Raw genomic sequence first — 24,655 nt, 5'->3', positions numbered from 1 at the left:
CGGTGTGTCGGAGCTGCACAGCGACGGCAGGTACCCGCCTCTCAGACCCTTTCCTCCCGTCTCCACCCTCTGCTTTCTACTGTTTAATCCTCCTTCTCCACCTCCTGCATCACCACCACAACCGGCAACAAGTCGCACCGCCCGCCGGCTCGCAGCTGCTGCGGCCGGTCACACCGACAGCTTCTCCCGGCTCACCGGGTCGGTGGGTGGGGTCAGCTCTCAGGTATGACAGAAGAGGAGCCTGAAGCCTCACCTGGTGGGTTTTACTTATTCTGAGGGTGTGCGTTAGGTTCTGTGCGCCGAGCTGGGCGGAGCAGAGAGCAGGTGGGCGGTGTCAGTCTGCAGACCACCTGAGAGCAGAAACCGGAAGCGTCGAGTTTAGGAAGAGTAATAACGACTTTGTGACGTCTGAGGCTTTTATTGGACTCAGATTTTAGAGCTTCATTATCTTGTTACGTTTGTTTGTGAGTTTGTCTTCACAAACAGGATGTAGCTGATGTTTACAGACACAGCAGGCTGTAACTCACCAGCTGACCTTTCATGCAAAGAGGCAGCTCCATTAAGAAGCTGTTTAAAATGACAAACTATTCACACATGCTCAGAGGTCAGCTGTGGCTCTATGCTGGGGGGGATCAGTATCACTGCTGTGGCTGTGGATGGTTTCCCCTCCGCTCTCATGCCTTCAGGTTGACTCAGTTTGTGTTTTAAACTCCTCGCTGAGGGTCAGCAGGGTTCGCTTTACACGTCCCTGCAGTGCTGATCCACAAAGCTTCATTTTAGTTCTGAGTAACAGAAGCCAGGCCTGCACATTAAACCCACAGCTCCTTATTTCTGGCTTAACCACAGACTGTATATAAAAGATGGTCACAGTAATTCGTTTCTGAACTCTAACTTTGAAGCAGCCACAAAATGATCCACAGAGACCAAACAGTTTGTGTATCAGGCTGTAAAAAATGTTTGTTTGTGCTGGAAAGTTTTAACATGGGAGTCTATGGAGACTGACTCACTGCTGCCTCTGCTGGACGCCACAGGAACTGCAGCTTTTGGTGTTTCTCAGTGTTGGTTAAACATTTACACTCCTAACTTAGACCCTGAAAAACCATTGAGCATGCGTTCCTTTTATGGATAAATAAGCGATCTTTTCTGACGCGTTTACGTGGATAACACTCATTGCAGTTTGTCAGTGAGATTTTAGTGATGATTGTTATGAGTCAGGACCAATGTTCCCTCTAATTTTCCATGTGTCTGAGCGAACACACAAACTCCCTCAGCGTCCCGTGGACCACTGTGAGCGACAGCAGACGTGTGCACTGTGGTCACGTCGGCATCTAATCCATCCAAGTTACATGTTTATTAAAATTATCAAATTACAGCATTTATGTTAGACGACTCTTAATTAACTGCTTTAGCCCACTTACAATGAAAATGTAAACAAATCTTGTTTGTGACCTGTGCAGCATGTTAACACTATTGGAAGGAAAAAAAAACTTCAACTCCAATTTTGAAAACACAACTTTCTTATTATTTTTTTTATAAAGCTCTGACTTGTATGATGAGTCTGAGTCTGGGAGAGAGTCTGTAACTCTCTGTCTGCAAAATACAGTAAATAATGACCAATGCTGGGAAATTAACTATATAGTTACTTCTTCAAAAAAGTAACAAAGTGTTTTGCAGCTGTTTACCTAAAAATGCAGCCAAAGCGTTTTTTAAACAAACATTTCAAACTATTTACAGAACAATCAGCTGTTCTGCATCAAATCTGATGCCACACAAATTATTTGTGCCGCTGCAAAAAATAATTTCTGTCCACTATGAGATGAAGGAGAACAACAGCCTGATACCTGCAGGCCTGACAGCAGCAGATGTGTCACTGCTGTAACACCTGTAACACTCAGCAGGCGCCTCATTGTTCTAACACACAACAAAACTATTGACTACACTACACACTAACTACACACTAACTACACACTAACTACACACTAACTACACACTAACTACACAAGATTTGTGCTAAACGTAGCAAATCTCTCACATCTCAAACACACCGTCACTCCTAAAACTTCCCCCTCCCTAAACAACTAAATGCCATGTTGCCATATCATGTTTTGATTGGTCCACATGGTACATTTTTCCACCAATAGGAAAGGCTGGAGGGGGGCTGTTTTTTCTCACAGGATTTCGAGCGTTTTCCTTATAAAACGCCGTTTTTACCGTTTCTTCCTGCAGTAAATATAAACAACGACAGTATTCAGGAAGAAAACCAAACACTGCAGATATTTTATCATAACTCTGGTTTTACGTGGCCGATCAACACAGTTTAAAAACTGGTATAAAGTCCACACTGTTTCCGTCAGTTGTTCCGTCTGTCCTGCTCACATCTCCAATGGTTGTACACGTTGTCATTAACGTGGCTTCCCTCCACATCAGCCGCTTTGCTAAAACACCGGTGTCGGCACATAAGGACGCTGTCATAGCCTGTCAACCACGTGGATTAGCTGCACGTGCGCAGCTTAGAGGGAACATTGGTAAGGACTGTTATAGATGGATGGTTTAAATAAAAGTTTCTAAAACCTTAAACAGCTCCGTCCCAGTCCACTCTGCCTCTCAGAGTCTAAACTTAGCCGGTGATATAACAGGCTCAGCGCTGCTCTGGGATCAGCCTGTCAGTCGGTGCAGAGGGCCGATCGCCCCCAGCCTATGTGAGCAGTGAGGGCTCTGCACCTCTGGTGGTTTTTGACTCACTGTTGCTTGGAGAGAAGAGCTGCTTTTTCATCTTCCTGTTAATAAGCAGGCGGTGCTGGAATTCAAACCCACAATCTCCTGTTTAGCTGGCTAGCGCTTTAACCACAGTGCCTCACTCCATCTGACACGCACCTGTTAGAGGGGCGTCCACAGGTGTGCTCGGGGCGTCCACAGGTGTGCTCGGGGCGTCCACAGGTGTGCTCGGGGTACCTGGGCTGTTTAAAGTCCTGCAGCCTCCTCAGGTGTTTGGAAAGTTCACAGACTTTATCATATTTAATGAAGACCACATACAACACATGGAGCACCACCTGAATTAAAAACGTGAGATTTATAGGTGTGACTCTGCCCCCCAAATTACACCTACAAACAGCATTTCTGGTTCCCAGTGTGCGCACTGACACCACCCTGCCCACCATCAGGCAGAAGGTGGTGTTACCCCGATAACATCTGACCCGTATGCTCTCGTGGGCTTCGTGTGTCGCCTTTAAAAACACTGAATGTGCTGATTCAGACTCACTTTGTTGGGCTTCTCATTTTGTCCTGTCAGGTTCCCTCGTGTGTGTTTGCTTGTCTCTGTGATTGTTTCTGCAGTTTTTGGCTCTTTCTTGCCTCTCTCTAGTTTTTGTGCTAATATTTGTGGATTGTTGTCTTTTGAGGGTCTGTTTGTGTGTCTTTGTAGCGGTTTTTGTCCCGTTTTGTCATTTTCCACCTAATTTGAGGCTTTTTTGTCTCTTCGTTATCATTTTGTGTCTTGCGTCTCTCTAAGCTGTCGTCCTCTCGAGGTCTATTTGTGGCAGCTGAGTCCTGTTGTGGTCATCGTGCTTCTCTTTGTCGGACATTAATCGTTTACTTTTGAATCTTCGTAAAGATAAATTTCATCTGGTGTTGAGAGGTTTAATCTCTGTGTGATTACTTTGCCGTTCTTTGAGGTTATCGGCTCTGTGTTTGGCTGCACTGGCTCTCTGTGGCGGTCATGTTTGTAGTTTTCTGTAGGTGTTGGAGTCCTTTAGGTTGGGTAAACCTGAGGACAGTCCTGACAGGTGGACACTTTTCTTCTGAGTCCACGAGGCTCAGAGCGTTCCCCTGACGGGTGAAGTCGGGCTCGGGCCTCGCTGACGCCTTCGGCAGCGACCCGTGGAGGGATTTGAACCTGCTGACCTTTAAGCTATCAGTGCCACTCCACTCGTGGCCTTTCTGTTTGGGCTTTATCGCCACCGAGATAATGAGACGTTTCCTGACGCTGCCCCTGATTGGATGCGTGGGAGACCCTGGGCGCTGCATGATTGAGGGGGGCAGTGAGGAGGGTCTAGAAGAATCTGCTGGTCTATATTAGCCGCTGTGAATCACGGCGAGCCTGGCATACCGGGTGTCCCCTTTCACGCCATATAAGTCCACCCCCCCTCCTTTCCCTGCAGACCCCCCTGCCCTGCCTCACCCCGCCTCACCCCACCGCCCCCCCACAATGCCACACCACTGTCTGAGGCTATTCTTAGGCTGTCACTTCAGCCCGTCCAAGCAGGCAGGTCCTCCTCTTTCTCCTCTCAGCTGCTGCGACTCGTTCTCTTCCTCTTCGGTTGGTGCATTTCACTCATTTTTCTTTCCTCCGTGATTGCTTCACCTGCTTCACGCCCTCTCTCTCTCTATCGCCTCTCTGCTTTCAGAGCCGTCCCGTGTCTCCTGCAGCTGCCGGTGGGTTTTGTTCCAGAAACTCTGCTCTGACTTTGAAAGATCTTTGTAGTTGTGTGGAAGAAGAATGAGCACCTACACCGTGTCGCTGCCCGGCCCCGGGCCCTGGGGCTTCAGGCTGCAGGGGGGCAAGGACTTCAACATGCCGCTGACCATCTCCAGGGTAGGAAATCGGACAGGAAACGCACTTTTTCACCTGCAGCTTCGCCCAATTTCTGTGTTTGGCTGACAGATGTGAGTCTCTGATATCTGTGTCCCAGTCTGAGTCCTTAGTGGTGTTACAAAAGGGAATGAATCTAGAAAGACGAAGCTGGGACGGTTTAAGATGCAAACCATTGTTGCATGTCCTGCCTTATTTCCTGTCATCTGTATTCTTTCAAAATAAAGCTCAAAATTCCCCTCAGCATTGTTACTGAAACTTTAATGATTAATATTTAAAATCCGAGCTGGTGTGAGCCTCGGGTCTGTTCGACGTGCTCATGAGTCATTAAACTCAACCTGCTGTAGACTAATTCCATTTCAAGTCCAGCTGAGGAGACGTGGCTGCTTTGGGACATAATCTCTGATGTGTGGCTGATTTCTTTTTGAATCAGTGAAGCCCGTCGACCCCCCCCCCGGTCAGGTAGGGAGGCCGAAGCAGAGGTGGAGGCCTGAAACTGGAGCTGGTGTTGCTTTCGGAGCCTCGCCTCTCTGGACAGATGGAGAGACGAAGTTCCTGCAGCTCCACTGTAATCTGCTGGTGGGATGTTGATGACCTTTGACCTCTGTGTCGGGTTCTGTTTGGTGATTTTGGATGTGATGCCTGATGTGTTGGGACAAAAGCTGTGGCTGCAGCTTTGTGTAGCCTCTTGTTGGCAGTTTTGCATTTTTCAGGTCACGTTGCATCAGTGCTGATTGTTTTTGTCCTCTTGCTGTTATTTGGTGTCTCTGTGGGTTGTTTGGGTTTGCAGTGCAGCTAGTCTGCATGGTTTTGGAGATACTGAACAACTTATTTCTGTAGTTTTGCATCTAATTTTAGTTTCTTTTCCTTTTACGGTCATTAAATGTCTCTCTCTCTGGTATTTCTGCCTTTTGGTGCAGTTGTTGTGTAGTTAAATTCTTTGGGTTTCTTTTCTTTTTAGTGATTTTGAGACTTTTTGTGGTTGTTAAATTCGGGGGTTTGTTTGTGTTTTGGGTCTTTTTAACGTTTTTTTAATTGTTCAGTTGTTTTTTGCGTCTGTCCTGGTTCGTGCAGGTAATTCTGTGTCTTTTGTCAGGTTGTAAGTCGTCTTTTTGCAGCTCAGTTTGGCAGTTTTGTGTCTTTCTTGTAGTTCAAGCCTCTGACCCTTTCGGGTTGTTGTGTTTCTGTTAGTTTTCTTGTGCGTCTCTTTGTGATGGGCTCGGGTTCATTTTATGTTTCTTTCTGATTTGCAGTTATTGTCCAGCCGACTTTGGTGGTTTTGGACCCTGAGCTGTGTTTACTGGGGTTCATATATGTTGCTGTACTTTTATTCAAACTGTTTAACTTGGCAGGATGTTCCAGATGTTCATGTGAGCCTCTGTTCCACACATTTAGCCTACAGATGTTTTGTGTTGTGTTTGGGTGCTGCTGCTCTTCCATTGTTATTCACTGCATCTGTAATCCAAGTCTCTGCTGGCGGCTCCACAGTTTCCATCATTGCATTCACCTTAAACCGAGTCCTCCCACAGGAGAGACAGACGCAGGTCCCCACAACATGACTGTGAACAGATTTAGGACCCTACAACAGCAGCAGTGATAAAAACGCACACACACAGACACACACAGACACACACACACACGCTGTGAGGACTCATTCATTCGGGGACGGCCGACCTTCAGCGCTCCCCCTGCTCAGCTGTTACACTCATCAGCCTCTGTGAGCGCGCTGTTTGTTAACAGCTCCACGCGCTTTACGCAGCTCCTCCGTCAGGCTGAGAAAGATGGAGGTCCTCTTTGAGATACTAAATCATGTTTAGTCGTCCAGAACAGTCACAGGGCTGAAACAAAGCCTCACGATTCAGAACCTTTTTAGTTTTTTATTCTTAAATTGTTTCACTTGATGATTGAAGTGAGACCTTATGTCTGTGTCAGGGCAGCACTCGTACAGGAACAGTAAATCTTGTGTTCCTGGTTCGAGGAACTGTTTTTGGCCCCGGGTTTTGCCTCTCAGGTTGCACCTCGCTGACGGAGTTGGTGGGAGGTGTTTCCACGTTGCCGGAGACGAGCCAAAAATAAGACTCGAGCAGAACCTCTGTCTGTGTGAGAGTCAGCGACTGGTTTAACCCCGGAGAGGCTGGCAGGACCTCTGCTCCTCGCTCTGGGATGTGACAGTCATGTTACACCAACCATACAACCACACAAAAAGTTCTGAATGAACTGTGGATTCACGAGTATTAACAGACTTCTGCTACATGGACCTCGTTTCACCTCTAGTGCCGATGATGCTCTACGTGAAGAACTGAGAACGAGGACCTTCCTTTTCCATCCGACCCTCCAGTTTCTGCCTGATTGTCGGCTCGGATCCAAGTTCACGTCCCTGTCAACGTTTTCCGTCCTGAGTCGGTTTGTAACGACCCTGCTGCAGCCTGCTGCTGCTCCATCAGGACAGGAAGTCAGATGGAGCTTCTTCCTGTTCCTTCCTTTCACAATAAAAGCCCTTCACAGTGACTCCTGCACATGAACGTGTGACGCCAATTGATAACCGATTCTGAGGTTAAAATGAAATGCATCTTTACTTTTGCTGGCGGATCATGTAAAGCAGCTCCGTCGGCCAACGCTGCCATGATTTAGACATGTCTGCTTTCCCTTCTCACTGCTGCTGTAGGCCAGACACACTTGCATCCTGTCAAATGCTCAACAGACTTAAACTAATACCAGTGAGGAAGGAAATTCAGCAGTGTTCATATTCCCATCATCCCTCTCTGCTCGCTGGTTCATTGTTCAGAGCATGAGGTTCAGGGAGCGGCGGTGAAGAGGTGGGATTTACAGGCAGACGAGGCTGAGTTAGATCCAATCTGCTGCTCAGCGCTCAAAGAGAATATCAGCAGGGTCACAGGATTCTCCCCATCCAAGCTTTCCTTCAAAGCCCGACATCTCTCCGTCAATGTTTTGAGCTGCAGAGCTCCAGAAGGAATGAAATGCATGTCGCTGCACCGGCACAGATGTGGATTAATCTGCTGCTCAAAATAGTCCCCAACAGATGCACCCTTTCCCCTGAACATGAGTGAAGTGTGGGTCAAACAGGTCCAGTGTGACTCTCACTTGGATTATTTAAATAGTAACGACTTCTTACTTTTTAACTGGATCACAGACCAGCTCATGTAGCAGATAACTGCCATACAGTGTGTACCACAGTGTGTACCACTGAGTGATGTCACAGTGCTGGACAGTCTGCATGTTTCATCCCTGATTGGTTGAGAAGCTGCAGGAGCTTCACTTTAAGCTTTGCTGCTTTAAGTTAAAAGGATTTGTAATGAATCTTCTCCATCTCAGTGTTCCTCTGCGCTCTGTCAGCGCCTTGTTTGAATATATTTAGAGCCAAATGACTTCAGTCCTTCCTTCGGGCCGGCAGCGGCGATTGTTCTGAAGTCGTGTCTGGGAGTTTGGGACGATTCGAGGCTGAAAAAGTGACAGCTGGTGGCCTCTAAAGGACCAGCAGCAGTGAGGAAGTGTTCACACGGAGCAGGATTCGTGCCGCTTTAATCCATGGAAACGTCTCTGCGCAGTTTGCACACCCTCTAAAAGTTTCCAGTTTTGTTTTACAGCCAACATCTCCAGGTCATTTCCACTGTTTTTATCCTTTGAACGGTTTTTTAGTATTTTACAAACAGCATCTCTGATTTAGGTTAATTGGAGTGAAGGATTTATGTATGCAATAGGTGACAGATGGCGTTTAAGAAGCCCAAATGTTCTGCAGATTTTAGCCAATATTTCTAATGTCATCCTGTCCAGATGACAGTCTAGTAACAGCAGGATATGCACGGACACACTGCAGGAGCTTTTTTCAGTGTCAGGCCAACGCTGTCTACATCATCCAGAATCTAGAACATGATGGGTTTCATTTGTGCAGCCCAGAGATAAAAGCTCATTCAGCCTGTTTACCAGGTCTGTTGTAAAGCATGCTCTACTGGGATCTGAACCCAGGCTCTCCTGTTTACGAGACAGACGCTTCAACCAGCTAAGCTGCACGCCTCCTGAGGGCGCTGCAGCTTCTTACAGCTGAGTCCTCCTGGCTGTGAGGTTGATTTAGAGTTGATTTTAAAATGCCGTCAAGATTTCTGCTTTGCTTCTTTGACTTGAAAACAGTGTCACCACCTCGAGGGTCTTTCTGTCCAAACCTTTGCACAGCAGCTCTTTGTACTGTTTACTATTAGCACAGAATCATCAGCACAACCACATCAAAGGAGATCAGATCAAATATGAAGAATACGAAATCTCAGTGTACACAGATGATGTTTTGGTATACGTAGCAGAACCACACTCGTCAATAAGAAAGTTAAAGAGTCTGATCTGTGGATTTGGTTACTCAGACCAAACTGAGGAAAGGTTCATAAACAAGAACATTTGTCTCTTTGCTTTCATGCAAACACAAAAGAATTTTGTAGCTATAGCTACAAAATCTATTAAAAAAACTTTTTTGTTGTGATATATTTTTCACACATGTGAGTTTGTTTGAAAGGCAGAACTAGAGATCTCCTGTTTACGTCATCGACTCCGAGTCCGTTTGTGGGATTGTCCCCAAATGTTGGGAAGATGAGTTAGAAACACATCTTTAAATGTCTCTCTGAGCAGCTAGAGGTGTGTTTGTGTGAAAGCAAAGACTTTCTTCTTGTTTTGAGGCATTTCTGTTCTCAGCTAAAGAAATCAAAGATGAAAAAGTAAATACCAGAAAGTCTGCAGTTGCTGAAGGACACATCAGTCTTTCTCTGTGGCTGTTTTTTCAGACATAAATGACCTTTGTTCCCACGCAGCAGAGATTCCTGTGCTTTTACTTCATGTCTGTGTTTAATTAGTGATTTTCTTACAAAGCTTCACGGGGCTCTGAGCGTTCCTGCTGCTCCTCTCACAGCTCAAAGCTCGCTCGAGTTTTACAGTCGGGGCGAAAGCCGAGCCGGCGGTAATTCGATGCCCGCTGTAACAAACACACGGAGCTGACTCAGCACTCGGCGAGCTCCCCGCTGACCCCGCTGCTTCCTGCCACAGCTGCACATGCTGCTGATGGTCAGGGGATCCCAAATGGCTTCAGGAAACCCCAAATAAGACGTGTGAACTAAGACTGGACTCGGTTTAGTAGGTCAGCGGGGAGTTGAATACAAGTTTCAGCTGTGAGATCGACACAAATAGACCAAGCAGCTTTAGTCAGACTGCACAGAGGTGCGTTTCTTTAGACTAAGCAGGAGGGTCAAAACAACTGTGGCCTTCTTCAGTCATGCTGGACCCACAACAGATTCAAAACAACTGTGAGGAGGCGCAGAGTTAGCAAAAAGAGACAACGTGCACATACCAGATATACAACCGCTGAAAAAGATCAAAATATGCCTGCAAAATGCATAAAAATGGAGGGAAAAGGACCAAAAACAAACTTCATACAGATGAAAAGCTGCTACAAAAGGATGTGCACTCACAGAAGAGGACACACAAAATGAACTCAAAAGATGAAATGATAATTTAAGGATGCAAAATATGAAATGCTAAAAGAGATGTACAATAATCACTCGTGCAAATTGAAGCCCAGGGGATGCAAAATGTCTGAAAAGGGATGCAAACAGAGTGCAGCAAGCAACAAAAAGCACCAACACAGAAATGGAAAACAACCATACGCACAAAAAGACACAAAGAGGATGTAAAACAGAAAAACAAAGAAAATGAAATCAACTGTGAGGAGGCCAAAAGAATCAGAGAAAGTGCAAAATAAAGGATACAAATAATAAATAACAATAATAATAACTTCATTTATAAAGCGTACAGCTATTTGAAACTAAAAAGATAAATAAATAAAAGCAATACAAGTAAAAAACAGTAAGAATTTAAAAACTAGAAGGCATAGAATTGAATCCCTACACACAAACACACACATGCAAGGACACACAAAGGTGACACAAATGGTTATTTGAGGATGGAAGATGATCAAAAAGAGACAGAAAGAAGCAACAAACATTCAGACTGAAGGATGAAGCAAAACCACTGTGAGGACGACGGGAAGGAGTGGCCGTCACAGATCCACTCAGCCCACAGCTGTGGGACAAAATGTTACACAGGCATGCAAAAAAAATCTGACGCAAACAGATAAAAGTTAACTTTATGAATCGATGTGAGAAATAATCAGCTGCAGTTTATCTCTGCAGCGAGGCGGCGAGCAGCTGCTGACAGGCAGCGGGCTGTTTTTAGCCTCTGAAGGACACACACCCACGCACGGACACACACACACGCCGACACACACACACACGTCTTATCTCTGCTTTCTCAGCTCATCTACTGTTACTGTCGCTGCTGTCAGAGAAAGTCCAGAGCTCAGTTCTAACTCTTTCTTGTCCAGAGAGGAGACGAGCGACCATAAAGAGAAGGAGACCCGCCTCCTCTGATGTCATCTCACTTCGGACACCCCTAACGTGTATCTGTGTGTGTGTCCGTGCGTGTGTGTGTGTATGTAGGTCAGCTCCCAGTGAAACTAGGCCACTCTGCCGCCTGGACAGGCCTCACATTGTTGCAGCTCGGCCGTGACGAGAAAAGCTGAAAGCAGCAAACAAACGTTTGGATGAGAGAGGCCGACAGCTCCTACAGCCAGATCATCAGGGTGATGTCGCAGTGAAATATGTAGAAAAAGCTCCTTCAGGCACTGCTGGGACTTGAACCCAGCAGGTCAGAGCACCTGTTTACATGCAGGTGCTCTGACCTGCGGACCTACAGCACCTCCTCCTTCCTGCTTTTGCTGAAGATTTCCTTCTGTTCCTTCTTACAGCTGCTTCCCTCAGGTCTCTGTAGAGCACATCATCTCCTAACCCAGCATCCTCCTCCATCACTACATCCATTAACCTCCTCCAGGTTCATGGATGTTCATCTCTAATTTTCTTAAGCTCAATGAGGATAAAACTGAAATCCTTTTTATTGGCACTAAATCCAACCTAGTGAAGGCAAACCATTTCTCACTAACTCCACAGTTTTCCCCTCACCTCAGAGCCTTGATGTCATCACAGTTCACTCTCCCATCAGTAATCTCAGCTGTTCTGCCTGTTTCCATCTACGCAACATTAACACATCCTTGTCTTTCCACCCAGTCTGCGTCCATTCTTGTCCACGGTCTCGTTACCTCCCGCCTTGACTGTTGTAATTCTCTCTTGCATGGTCTCCCCCAAAAATCCCTCCATCAGCTTCAACTGGTTCAAAACTCTGCTGGCCCCATTATTACCAGAACCCCTCCTACCAGCACAGACCACCCGAAAGCTCTGCTCCCAGGCTGTGGAACTTTCCACCCCCACATGTAAGAAACACTGGTTCTCTCCCCCAGATTAAATCTCACCTCATGTTGAGAGCAGCCCTTCCATCAGCCTCTTTTATTAAAGTCTGATAATGAAGAGCATCTAAGTATAAATGAATGATTCCAGCTTTGGTGAGAAAACTGAACAGCCATTGATGACCTGTGATGGATGTTGAACCATATGATCACCTAGTTATAATAACATTGTTTAACCTGGTTAAAGAAGCAGCAAATATGTTAGCTTTAGCTTCTCATAGCAGGTGCTGTAGCTTAACAGGTTAATGTGCTTGCCTTGTAAACAGGAGATCCTGGATTCAAATCACAGCCGTGCATCCATGTGGTTCATGCCATTTAACTCCATCTGTGGTTTTCCTTTGACTCAGAGCAGCAAACCAGCCAAGTTTGGCATCGTATTCCTGAATCACCGAGGACTAAACAGCTGACAGTCGTCCTGCTGCTTGTGTTTATTGACCCATCTTCCATTTCTCTGTCCCACCTTGATTGTCTGAACCGATTAAATCAGCAGGTTCAGTGAAGTCAGATAAGTTAAACTTTAATTTATATGAAAACACTGCTGGGATTTGAACCCAGGATCTCCTATTTACAAGGCAGATGCTTTGACCGGCTAAGCTACAGCACCTCAGCCAGACCCCCGATTATCCCCTGATTGGGCCGCTGGTCTTTTTAAACAAGGTTCCTCCCTTGAATCAGTCAAGATGGTGTGTGTGTGAAAACACTGAGATTAGACTAGTCTGAGCTTCTGCAGGCTTCTGAGGTTCGGGAGGACAGAGCGAGCCGTAACGATGTCGAGCTTGTCATCTTCCCAGGACTCTGCCGTCCCAGCCCTGCACTGCTCAGAGACAAAGCAGTGAAGCTCGTCTGAGGGTAGATGTGCTCTCAGTAATGGTACACTGCATGGAGAGAAGATAATGATGGTAACCATGTATTTGTGCACCAACCACGCCATCCTTTTGGACAAAGATTGGATCAGAGCTGCAGGATGAAGCAGGGTGCTGGGTCACATCCAACAAGCTGATGGAGGATCCTCCAGCCAACTCTCACACTTCATATTCCTCCATTGATTTTTCCATCCTCCTGCTCTGTATTTGATTAATAAACTCCGGTGATACCACAGCGAGCTCAGTCCCTGTGCTCAGTAACTACTGGAGGCTCTCACCTCATCACCAGTAAGAGGTTTAAAGGGGAGCTGGAACATAAATCCTGCCATGTGGGTATAGCTGCAAGGTTGCAAAATGCCCCTGATCCGCTCCACCCTGATGTTTGACAAACAGGCGTAGCGTCTCGGTGAGACGCCCTGGGTGACGGACCATTTTGGGACCATCTCATATTCTCTCTCTTACTCAAATAATATCATATAGAAATAATTAATAATATCAGTAGCATCATTTCAGCACCATGGACAGCAACAGCAGCCAGAGGTCATCCATGCTGGTCTGGAGAGCCTGAACCGACAGCAGCTGGACTTCTTCTGTCCGTGAGATGTTCACATTTAGAAACTCTTCACTTCTAAAACAGGTGAAAACCCCCCAGAGGGGGCCGTCCCCAGAGGGGGCCGTCCCCCTTGGAGGCGCTCCTGAAGATCGTTGAGCCACTGTTGATGATGTGAGACATCACATGATCAGGGCACCATCGTGAGCTCCTCTTCAACCAGGCATGGAGCACAGACAAGAGGCCCGATTGGACAGTGTTGGATTGTAGTGTTATTTTATGCCATGTTATATCCCTAATTAAAGATTGTGAATTATTATGTAGTTTAGTTTGCATTATTCTCCTGAATTAGAAGAAGCTGATAACTATTGCATTAGTTAAACTGATTTGCATTACATTAAACTGCTGACTTGTTGTGAATGAATGACATTGCTTTATGATGCATTATACTGCTGAGTTATAAGAAATACTGTTCACAGAGAGTTATTGTCTTATTTGTCTGATTAGAAGAGAACAGAATATGCTGGAGTTTTCTGCCCCATCTCAGCAGGAGCAGATAAGCAGGGAGCCAAGGTCGTAGCTTAGACGCCGTGTGAGAGAAAACATGTAAATGTTTAGGCTTTTTATGATAAGGTGGAGGCACCAGACGCTATAAAAGTTTGAGCAATGCTCCACCATTTTGAGATCAGAGGCTGTCTGCATACAGTGTCCATCTCCCACGCGTGTGATCATTAAAATCATCGTTTGACTCAACCCGGCCGGACCAGTGTTGTTATTGTGGTTTTTTTTCTTGTTTCCATCCCCAATTTTGAACTCGTAACAACAGCTTCCACATATCACAGTGTGAGATACAGGAAATGATCACATGCAGGAGGCGCTGTGGCTCAGCTGGTTAAAGCACCTGTCTAGTAAGCAGGAGATCCTGGGTTCAAATCCCAGCAGTGCCTGTTTGGCGTCTCACACAGCAGCTGTGTTTTTGTAGCGTTTCCTTTCAGCAGGAATCCAAAGTCTCACTTTCAAATAAATTATGATTTTACACTTGGTCTCGACTTGCAGGTCAGCATTTTATAAACACGCTCAGAATGCTAGCTTATCGTACACATCTATCAAAAAATGGTAAAAGGCTGTTGTTTTGTAGGAACCTTCCTCTGAATGCGTGCATCCCTGCAGTCACCAGGAGGACCACATACAGCCTCCCGCATGATGTCAATTGTTAGGGTCACATGAAGTCCAATGGATCTTAGGCCTGATTAAAGGGGGAAGTAATAAAGGTGTACTAAAAGGCACTGCTGGGATTTGAACCCAGGATCTCCTGTTTACGAAACAGGCGCTTTGACCAGCTAAGCCACAGAGCCTTGGGACTGAGGTTTGGGGTTTCTCTGTATTATTGCTAACTTACAATCTAAAGCACCTCGAGGTAACTGCTGCTGTGATTTGGAGATAAAAATAAAATTGAATTGAAATGTATTAAAGATCCAGAACCCCAAAGTGTCCAGGAACAGTGTCACTGTTAGCGTCTTCTTCTGTTCCCAGACTGAATTTAAAGTCAAGCCTAAACCGCCCCCACCAAATAAAGCCATGCTGATGCAGCGTTAACAACAGGAGGGCACTTTCTGTTGGTGTGTAGAGCAACCTGAAACTTCTCTGGGATGAAATTTCAACACAAAAATACAAAAATGCGACTTGGTGTCCTCAATGGTGGCTGTCCCACAGTGTGGTTCCAAGCAGATGCCAAAGTGCTCTTACATAAAGAACTGATGACGTCACTGCGGGGCTTCATGTGGATGGTTCAAAATGCCAAATCCTGGTGATGAGGAGTGATTTGCTTCTGTCTTTAAAACCTCACAGCTAACTCATGAGAGCAGGAACGTCTGTTTTTCTGTCTAACATCGAAACGTCTTCCAGCTCTGTGAAAAGCTCCTCTCGTGTTTTCCTCTGAGAAACTGAAGCGTGAAAGTTGAGGCCTCACCGTGCTGACGCGCTGTTTCTGTAACGTGTCCAGATTAGGTTGTGCAGACGTTTTAAAGCTGATTAAATCTTTTCCCATTTCATGGATTGTTTCGTGGAAAACCATTTCAGGATGAACGAGTGCGCGCTGACCTGTGAAAGGTGACTCACACGTGGTCGTCTCTGTGTTTGGACAGATCTCTCCAGGCAGCAAGGCGGCGCAGGGCAACCTGATGCAGGGTGATGTCATCGTCGCCATCGATGGCGTCAGCACCGAGGGGATGACTCACCTGGAGGCCCAGAACAAAATCAAGATGGCAAACTACAACCTGGCACTCACCATGTCCAAGTAAGAACCGACTCCTCCCTGCTCACACTTCCTGTCTGTAACAGCTTCCTGTTTGTCCTCCTGCTGTCTGGAGCTCAGATGTTGATGTGAAAACGTAAACCTTTTAGGCCCCACACAGGTGACAGTTACACCTGCCAGTCTCTGAGGTCACATTGATTGGTAATAACTCGTCTGGGGCGTCAGAAGATCTGAAGGTGTCTGACGGTTTTTATGATTCTGTGTTTTTTGCATTTGTTATTCGCTCTGCAGAAAAACTGGTCAGATATCATAACTAAAAAGTCCTGTTGGGTTTAAAGTGGACAGGTTCTGCTCATCTGCACCTCCATATTTTATCCTCACAATCTCCTGCAACAGCTTTGCATGATTCACAGTTCAAAATAATCCTTCTTTGTGTGATATTAAGCCTCCGTGCACCGCCTCAGCTCATCCTCTGTCTGAAATGTAGTTTGTGAAGTTTCTTTTCTTTCTTTTAGTTCTTCGGTTTTCCGGGTTAGATGTTTTGATCCTGTTGTCCTGTGTGCGATGTTGGATTGAAGCGCACGGCCACTGCCTGGAATGAAGGTTGTGGATTTTGGGATTTCCCTCAGTCTGCTGCATCCTTTGCGCTCGGATCAATTCCTCCTTTCAGCCATTACGTTTACGTCTCTTTGTGCCATGAAGACGTCTGACAGCTGAGAGGGGAAATGAATGTTGGTCCACAAAGTGCTTCCTGCGGTCTCTCATAACCACGGAGCCTCGGGTGATGAAGATAAGACGCTCAGCTCAGGATGAAGAGACGCCGTTTTTCTTTCCTATTGTTGTTTTAAATGTTTTGCTGGTGTGAATTCAAGCTTGTGATGAAGCGGTGGAAACAGGCCAGGAAGTCATTGTTAACCCCCGCTCACCCTCGAGCTGTATTGACCAATGAGGCGGACCGCTCACAATAAACTGACTTCACTCAAGTTTTCATATCGGGGTCATTTTCCTTTTCCCACCAGAACAAAACGACCGTAACAAACCTGTGAAGAGACAGAGGGTGAGATAAAAACCTCAGAAGACCGTACACTGAAGATAACCACAACCTTATCGTCATCATAACATCCTGTTTGATTCTCTTTTATTCTAATGGGACCGAAAACATCATTTTGCTTCTTTTCTCGACCACAGGAGTCGCCCCCTGCTGCTTTCAGATGGCCCCGCCCCTCCCTGAGCCTGGTTATGGTATCTTCTGTTTAGAAGACAGATGCGTTACTAGCTGGGTAACTCCAACAGCACAGACATGGTGCAGAGGTCCAGTTCAAGGACTCCTGTTAGCTAAGGCAAAGCCTAGCAGGCAGCTAGCAGCTAAAGCTGCCAACATGTAGGACAGGGGTGGGGAACTCCAGGCCTCGAGGGCCGGTGTCCTGCAGGTTTTAGATCTCACCCTGGGTCAGCACACCTGAATCACATGACTAGTTCATTACCAGGCCTCTGGAGAACTTCAAGACAGGTTGAGGGGGTCTCACACCAGCCTTCGAGGCCTGGAGTTCCCCACCCCTGATGACTTTTTTTCACCTCCTGGTGTTCCTATAGTGATCCACTGTCAGGTGAAGTCTCTGAATCTTGAATATGAACTGAGAGCTGCTGAACAGGCGACAGTGCTGAGTGGAGTAAAAGAAATTTCCCCTGACGTCGGGTCAGGCTGGAAACAGTGAGGCTGTGGTTGGCCCTGTGGCCTGCAGCAGGAAGCTTCATTACTCTTCAGAGCAGACGTTCTCTTTGTGTTCATTCTCATCGCAGCTCTCAGACCTTGTCTTTCATTTCTTGAGGCGAGCATTTGGAGCCGACTTTTTTTGGTTTTGTGCCCTTACTTTCACCTTTTCTTCCATTTGCTGCAATTTTATCCGACTTAAATTTTGCTGTTTTCTGTCGTCAGTCTGCTTTAACATCTGACCTCCTTTTATTATTTTCTCTGGAGAAATTGAAGCTTTTCCTGCTGCTGATGTTTTTTCTATAATAGCCACAAGTAAAGTGATTTGTAAAAGTCCTGCTTAGACGTTTCATCACACGGTGGTTTCAGTTTGTTTTTGATTATTAAACCTGCTGGATGGACGCTGTCACGCTGCCGCTCTGACAGACTACACTGTTAATCTGTCAGAATGCAGATGATTGATGAAAACCAGACTTTATGGTCGTTTCTACGAGGCACAAATATTCAGAGGAGCGCACGAGAATTAAAACCTTCACGTTTCATTTTCATCTTCTCTCTCTTAGATAAGCTGCCCTCCTTTCATTTCACGATGCGAGCGTAAATGCCTCTCTTTCTTTTCTCCGTGCAGGTCGAAGCGTCCGATTCCGATGGCGGCACCGAGAATGGACGCCACGATTCCCGTCGTCCCTCACCAGCAGGTAAATGAACCCATAATGCATCAAAATCATTATTTTATTCTTCAACAGGATGAATTTACTTCACCTTTGTTTTGTTGGCATATCTGGCAGCGTACAATGATTACAGAGAAGTAACAACACTGTAATGCACGCATACAGGTTTCCTCATAGTGAAGTAACTTATTCATATGCATTGGATCATTTTATTCTGTAGTCACATTTATGTTTTTAATCATTGTCCTGTATTTGTGCAGCACTGGTTATTTTTGTCTACAGTGAAACAACCCCCCCCCCCCCCCCACACACACACACACACACCAGTTAAAGGTATTTTGGAGAAATGTATATGGCTGCTGCCCCCTGGTGGCTGCAGGAAAAAAATGCAAGAAAGGCCAAACTTAGCACCTCAAAAATGTTTTGTGCAAAAACAAAAATGCAGGAAAACAGAAACAGGAGCAGTCATGATGAATTTCATTTCCTGTTTAAGTTAAGAGATTTCCAGCAGTGATGATAATTGATCCAACAGATTAACTTAAAATGAAAGGAATGTATTTGGTCAGTTTATTTATTTTCACAATAATTATTTATTTTTTCTTTTTGATGATTTTCTCAGTCACTTTATGCTTTCAGGCTTTTATACTGAAAGGATCCCATGGTTAGAATAACAGCACCTTGATTAAAAAAAATATATCGTCTTTTAAGCGTGTGCTCTGCTCCCTCTCCTTCCTGTCTCCTCCCCTTCCTGACGCCTCCATCGGTGCAGGTAAACGGCCGCAGTACCTCCTCCGGGCCTGCAGAGGCAGACTCTCCCGGGGGGCGTGCGGCGGCGGTCAGCCCCGCTCAGAGGAGGCAGTATAACTCCCCCATCGGCCTGTACTCAGAGGAAACTCTTAGGGAGATGGCCGCGATGCAGGCGGGTCGGCCTGCGGGGTAGGTGGAGGCGTTAGAAGCCCGGCGACATGTTTGATGAGAGGTCAAGAAGCAGAAACAGATTCAAAGATGGTTCAAAGAGGAAGAAAAATACGTTTCCTGTTTGGTGCGGTACCAGTAACTGCTGTCTCCGGTGTCTCGGTTCATACAAAATAATTCACGTGGACCCATTCTGCTCATTTCTACATTTATAGGTCCTGGATTCTCGTTCAGCAGCTCTGCATGATTCACAGTTTGAAATAATCCTTCTTTATCTGATACTGGGCTTCTGCTCAGCCTATAGGTCAAGCTGTTTTAGCTCCGCCCCCTTCAAGAGGACTTTTTATACTATAGGTTCATGTTAACCTTGCAGTAATCTCAGTAACCTTTGACCTTTGACTCCAAAGAGGAGAAACATGAGTGCATCTGAACCTTCAGTGTCATAAAAGTGAAACCAAATCAGTGATGCTGTCACGTGTCCTAAAAAAAACACGTTAAACTGCAGCTCCACCCATACACACACCACACTTACTCTAAAACTTACTAATGTTCTCAATGCGGACTTGATGTTTTCATACCCTGAAGGAGCTCCACCTCTCAGATTGTACTTGGCAAGTGTTTGCAGACAAGCTGGCGTCTCCCATGCAAACTGCAGGCCACTGCAACAATGTGCATTTGCAAATATGAACAGCTGACCTGGACGCGATGGAGCTCAGATACGTGCTGTGCAGCTAAGTTACAGCTAGCTGGCTAACCTTAGATTGCTGTGTAATGTTGTCTCTATGTAAATCATGAGTTAGGCCACCTCAGCGTTAGCCTTTGACCTTATGTGGAGTTTGTGTTGTGCTGCGATGTCAGTGACTGTTTCCAAGCTGGGAGCAGAAGAGCGTCACGTCACACGTTACTTTACAGAAAAAGGTGCAATGAGCCGACCGATCCAAACACTTCTGCATCAGCTGCAGCTGCAGTGGAGGTGTGTGTTTACAGTCACGAACACGTATACAGTGACACACACACACACACGCGCGCCATTAATAATGTGATTCAGTTACTCCGTCACCGAAGAGCCCAAACACCTGTTAGTTTGTTTGGCTGCTTTTAAAGGTCAGGGGACCCTCTGGACACACACACACACACACACACACACACACACACACACACACACACACACACACACACACACACATAATAATAATGATCCTGCTGTAATTATCATACCATATGCACATATGTCGCTGACTCTTCTTAGATGAAACTCACAAAGATTATCACCATTTATGTGTTTTTTCCGCACATGTTATATTAATCATGTACAGTAGCTCGTCTCAAAGTTAACGTTGATACGTTCCTGCACTTCCATAAATAGGTTTACACTTAAGTATGCACACCCCTGGTTATTATTTCTACTAATATTACTGATAACAATAATAATAATATCACCACTGCTGTTAATGAGAAGAGGAGCAATAAGAAGAAAAATACATCCTAATCCAAAGAATTAGAATCGTAAATTAAGAAAAGGTAAACAGATAAATAACATTATGCATAATTATGTATCTGTGATGACAAGACAGAATAAGAGAAGACCAAAACAAAGAAACTTTAAAAAATGTCCAGAAGACACGTGACCCCAGCAAAGTCTGCCTCAGGCTCCATCCCCTGAAGCTGGGATCTGTGGGATCTGTGGGATCTGTGAACAGGCTGTGATTAAATCTTCCTCTTCACTCGCAGAGCGGACGTCACAGCAGCCAACAGAGGATGTGACCTCTGACCTCTGATGGACAGTGAATGATGCTGAATATGTTTTCTAACATCATATTCTCCTCTGTCTTCCCTCCTTTGTCCTTCCACGTGTTCGTCCTCTCTTCTGTCCCTGCTGTTGGTCAAGCAAGGTTTTCCCCCCCGCCGCTCCACCGTTAGTATCCTCTGCAGCTGAATGCATCTTGGATGTGTGTTTGTTTAAGGCATGGTGTGGGGTGATGGCGAGTGCGGTCCTGCAGGTTTACAGACTCTATTTCAAAATTATCCATGCAAACTGAAATTGCGGAACAGCTGGCTGCATGATGCATTTTGCTTTCTGTGGTTTTTTCATTATTTGGTGTTTTTCTGAGGCAACTCTACAGGAAAGTTTTCAGAATAAAAGCCTGCTAGAGCGTGAGAAGCTTCAGCCTTCAGGTTGTTTTTGTGCAGCAGTGAAGTGGACTAAATGTCAGCTGTGTTCCTGCTCTGATACGTTTGTGTTCTGGGATTAAAGGTCATGGTTTGACGCACTGCTTAAATGAGCTGCTGTGACGTTTTGCGGTGGACGCATGCGAATGTTTCAAGCATGAAATTTAAAGCATCGTCAGTCGTTTCTAACCAATGTGCAGAAACCAGTTTGGGTTTTGTTGAAGTGGAAATAAGACTTTTCCTTTTTCTCTGCAGCTGTAAAGACCATCGCTCATGTTGTATTTATTACCCACAAAAAAATGACCTAATTTTATAGAAGTGGTTTCAGCTTGTGTCCAGTGAGTCCTTTGGAAGTCCAATATTTGCAGAAAAAAGGGTTAAATTTAGTATTTTTATCAGCGTTTTGCAGCAACAAGCTTTGAGGTAGATTCATCTAATGGTTCAGCATCTGCACTGTGGCACGAATTTATTAGACGGTCACCAGAGTTCATGTGACAGCTGCTTAATCCACCTGTATGCACGAGCTCTGTTATCAGTTAGATTAACTATATAATTATGTTTGTTATCTGTGGATTTTAAATGTACTCAAAAAACAGAAAAAAATTATAGTTTTCTGCTTAAGATACAAAATTAGTCATTTACTCATTACTATTATTATTATTATCATTATTATTATTATGATGATTATTAATAATCATCATCATCATAATAATAATGATAATCTGCATGTCTGAACATGCAGATTATCATTATTATTATTATTATTATCATTATTATGATTATGATTATTATTATGATGATTATGATTATGATTATGATTATTATTATTATTAATAATAATAATAATAATAATATGCATGTCTGAACATGCAGATTATCATGATTATGATTATGATTATGATTATTATGATTAATAATAATCATAATAATAATCTGCATGTCTGAACATGCAGATTATTATTATCATGATTATGATTATTATTATTATTAATAATAATAATAATAATAATAATCTGCATGTCTGAACATGCAGATTATTATTATCATGATTATGATTATGATTATTATTATTATTAATAATAATAATAATAATAATAATCATAATCTGCATGTCTGAACATGCAGATTATTATTATCATGATTATGATTATGATTATTATGATTATTATGATTATTATTATTATTATTATTATTAATAATAATAATAATAATCTGCATGTCTGAACATGCAGATTATTATTATCATGATTATGATTATTATTATTATTATTATTATTATTATTATTATTGTTAATAATAATAATAATAATAATCTGCATGTCTGAACATGCAGATTATTATTATGATGATTATGATTATGATTATTATGATTATTATGATTATTATTATTATTATTATTATTATTATTATTAATAATAATAATAATAATAATAATAATAATAATCTGCATGTCTGAACATGCAGATTGTAAAAACTTGGTTTGAATTTTGGTTTGATTATTATTGAAAGTTGTACCTTCACAAATTTGGCTATAAAATATTCACTTTTTTGTTTTCCCCAAAAACTATTGATCTGATATTTTTGTTATTGACAGATTTATAGACAATATTTGTGTTTTCTTGATTCATGAGAGGTGATTTAATAAACACGTTATAGTTGTACTTTACAGTCATGTGGAGAATTTATTATTATTATTATTATTATTATTATTAGCCTTAAAAAACATATACATAAAAAACAGATATATTCCTGATATTTGTTGTTATTATCTAGAGCATAATGCACTAAAAACAAAAGATTCTTCACCCTCATGAATGTGAAGCAGACTGAAGCAGATGAAATCTATTAAATCAAAGGTTCTTTTGTTCAAATTAAGTAAGGAAGACCTGCTTGGTATTAACAGTTAATCCTGTGAACCTCAATCACACAAATCTAATTTATATTTAATGGAATCTGTTTTACAACATACATTTTTTACATGTAATCAAATGAATCAAAGTCAGCATAATTTTTGAGTCTGAGTGGGCGGAGAACGGATCGCTGTGGGACGCCACTCAGAGTTTTCTGTAGTCTGTCGTGATGCTGTGGGTGGGGTTTCCACCTTAAATGGAGATTCTGTTGGAAACATTCAGCTTTAGCCTGAAAACTTTAGCCTCACTAGTCCGTCTGCTGTGAGCATGACAAACCCATCACCTTCACCCACACGCCTCACCTCCGTCCCTCCATCGCCTCCTTTATCTCCACCTTTTCCCCTCCTCTTCCCCACCCGACAGTGCCGGCTTCAATCCCAGCGTGCTGATGGACTCCGCCCTCTCCACCAGCAAGCCCATTGAAGTAAAAGGCCCCGGCGGTAAGGCCACCATCATCCACGCCCAGTACAACACGCCCATCAGTATGTATTCACAGGACTCCATCATGGACGCCATCGCGGGACAAACACAGACCAAGGGCCACGACGCTGGGTATGAACACCACCTCCTCCTCCCTCTCCATGTCCTCCTTCCCTCTTTCTACGTTGACTTATCTCTAATTCTTCCTCCTGACATCCTCATCTTCCTCTTCTGTACCCACGTGCACCCCTCAACCCTGCCACCAGTTTTTTACACTCAGTATCAAAAACATCAAAAGCCACAACACCACCTGGGTAATGACTAACACAGTTACTATCAGTCCTGCTGAGGGCTGATCATCCATATTTGTAGTTTTCTAACACGTGGATGTGTTACAGGCAGCAGCGTTCAGTTTACAGGCTGATGCTTCGAGTACTCAACCCACAGATATTTCTTGATGAGAAATTACTTTTCATTTGTTGTTTTTGTCTTTTTCCCTTCGTTGCCTCTTCCTCCCTTTTCTTCTCTTTACTCTATTTAAGTGTCCTCCACCTGTCCTCTCCTTTCTGTCCGTCCTCTTTGGTCTCAGCCCGCTTCACGTCCGGCTCATCGCTGACACTGGTGGTGATGATTTTGGTGCTGCAATATTGTGCTGCCTGTTTGTGCACATGTGGGGAGAGGGGGACTTCTTCTGTGGTGGCTTCGAGGAACTGCTAAGGTTTCCGTGATATCAGAAAGCAGAATTTTTGGTTCGGGCTGCTCTGGGATCCTGTTTTTTTGTGCGTCGTGTGTTGTGTGGCTGAAGCCTCGGGTGTGCTGTGGGAGTCGGTCCGTATGAGGTGGACCAGTCCGAGTCAAATGTCCCCCAGAGAGACGTTCCCTCTGTCTGAGCAGGTCATCCCAATTTCTTCGCTCGTGATCACGTTTGACCCTGTTACCTATCGTCTTGTTGCCGAATGCATTTCCAGTCGCACTGATTTGTCAGAAACTGCTGATAAAGTCATGTTACTGCTGTGTTTTTGGTGGTGTCTTCCTCGCCTGCTCTTCCTCTGAGATGTAGCGCTGTCGCTGTGTACTGTCCCCCTCCAAAGGTCTCCATGCCCATTCTTTATTTCAGCCTCTCTAATTTTAGACCCCGATAAAGCCGCTCTTATTGAAATATAAGCCTGAATAAAACTACTCATCTGTACAGGAGGGGGCATCTCTGGAAAACCAATTACAGTCCAGTATGATATCCTCCTCCTCCCTCACCG

General features: G+C 44.4%; 1 protein-coding gene across 4 annotated transcripts in view; it reads left to right on the top strand.

Moving 5' to 3' along the window:
• The first annotated feature begins 4,167 nt into the window (after positions 1-4,167).
• The window catches only part of LOC308388745 (LIM domain-binding protein 3-like), a 30,919-nt gene continuing 10,431 nt past the window's right edge, over positions 4,168-24,655 (top strand). The window contains exons 1-6 of one of the 4 annotated variants that reach the window (XM_080869629.1): positions 4,168-4,315; positions 4,404-4,591; positions 15,497-15,648; positions 17,946-18,015; positions 20,796-20,818; positions 23,346-23,534. In XM_080869629.1, coding sequence (XP_080725755.1) covers positions 4,496-4,591; positions 15,497-15,648; positions 17,946-18,015; positions 20,796-20,818; positions 23,346-23,534 — 530 coding nt within the window. In that variant the 5' untranslated portion in view covers positions 4,168-4,315; positions 4,404-4,495. Of the gene's footprint in view, positions 4,316-4,335; positions 4,592-15,496; positions 15,649-17,945; positions 18,016-18,757; positions 18,925-20,795; positions 20,819-23,345; positions 23,535-24,655 lie in introns of those variants that run through there. The other 3 variants (XM_080869632.1, XM_080869631.1, XM_080869630.1) reach the window with 3 other exon arrangements.

This window comes from Rhamphochromis sp. 'chilingali', assembly GCF_963969265.1.
Source record: "Rhamphochromis sp. 'chilingali' genome assembly, chromosome: 20".
In the NCBI taxonomy this organism is placed as follows: Eukaryota; Metazoa; Chordata; class Actinopteri; order Cichliformes; family Cichlidae; genus Rhamphochromis; species Rhamphochromis sp. 'chilingali'.
The sequence above is the reverse complement of the archived record's forward strand: the minus strand, read 5'-3'. Positions and strand labels throughout refer to the sequence as shown.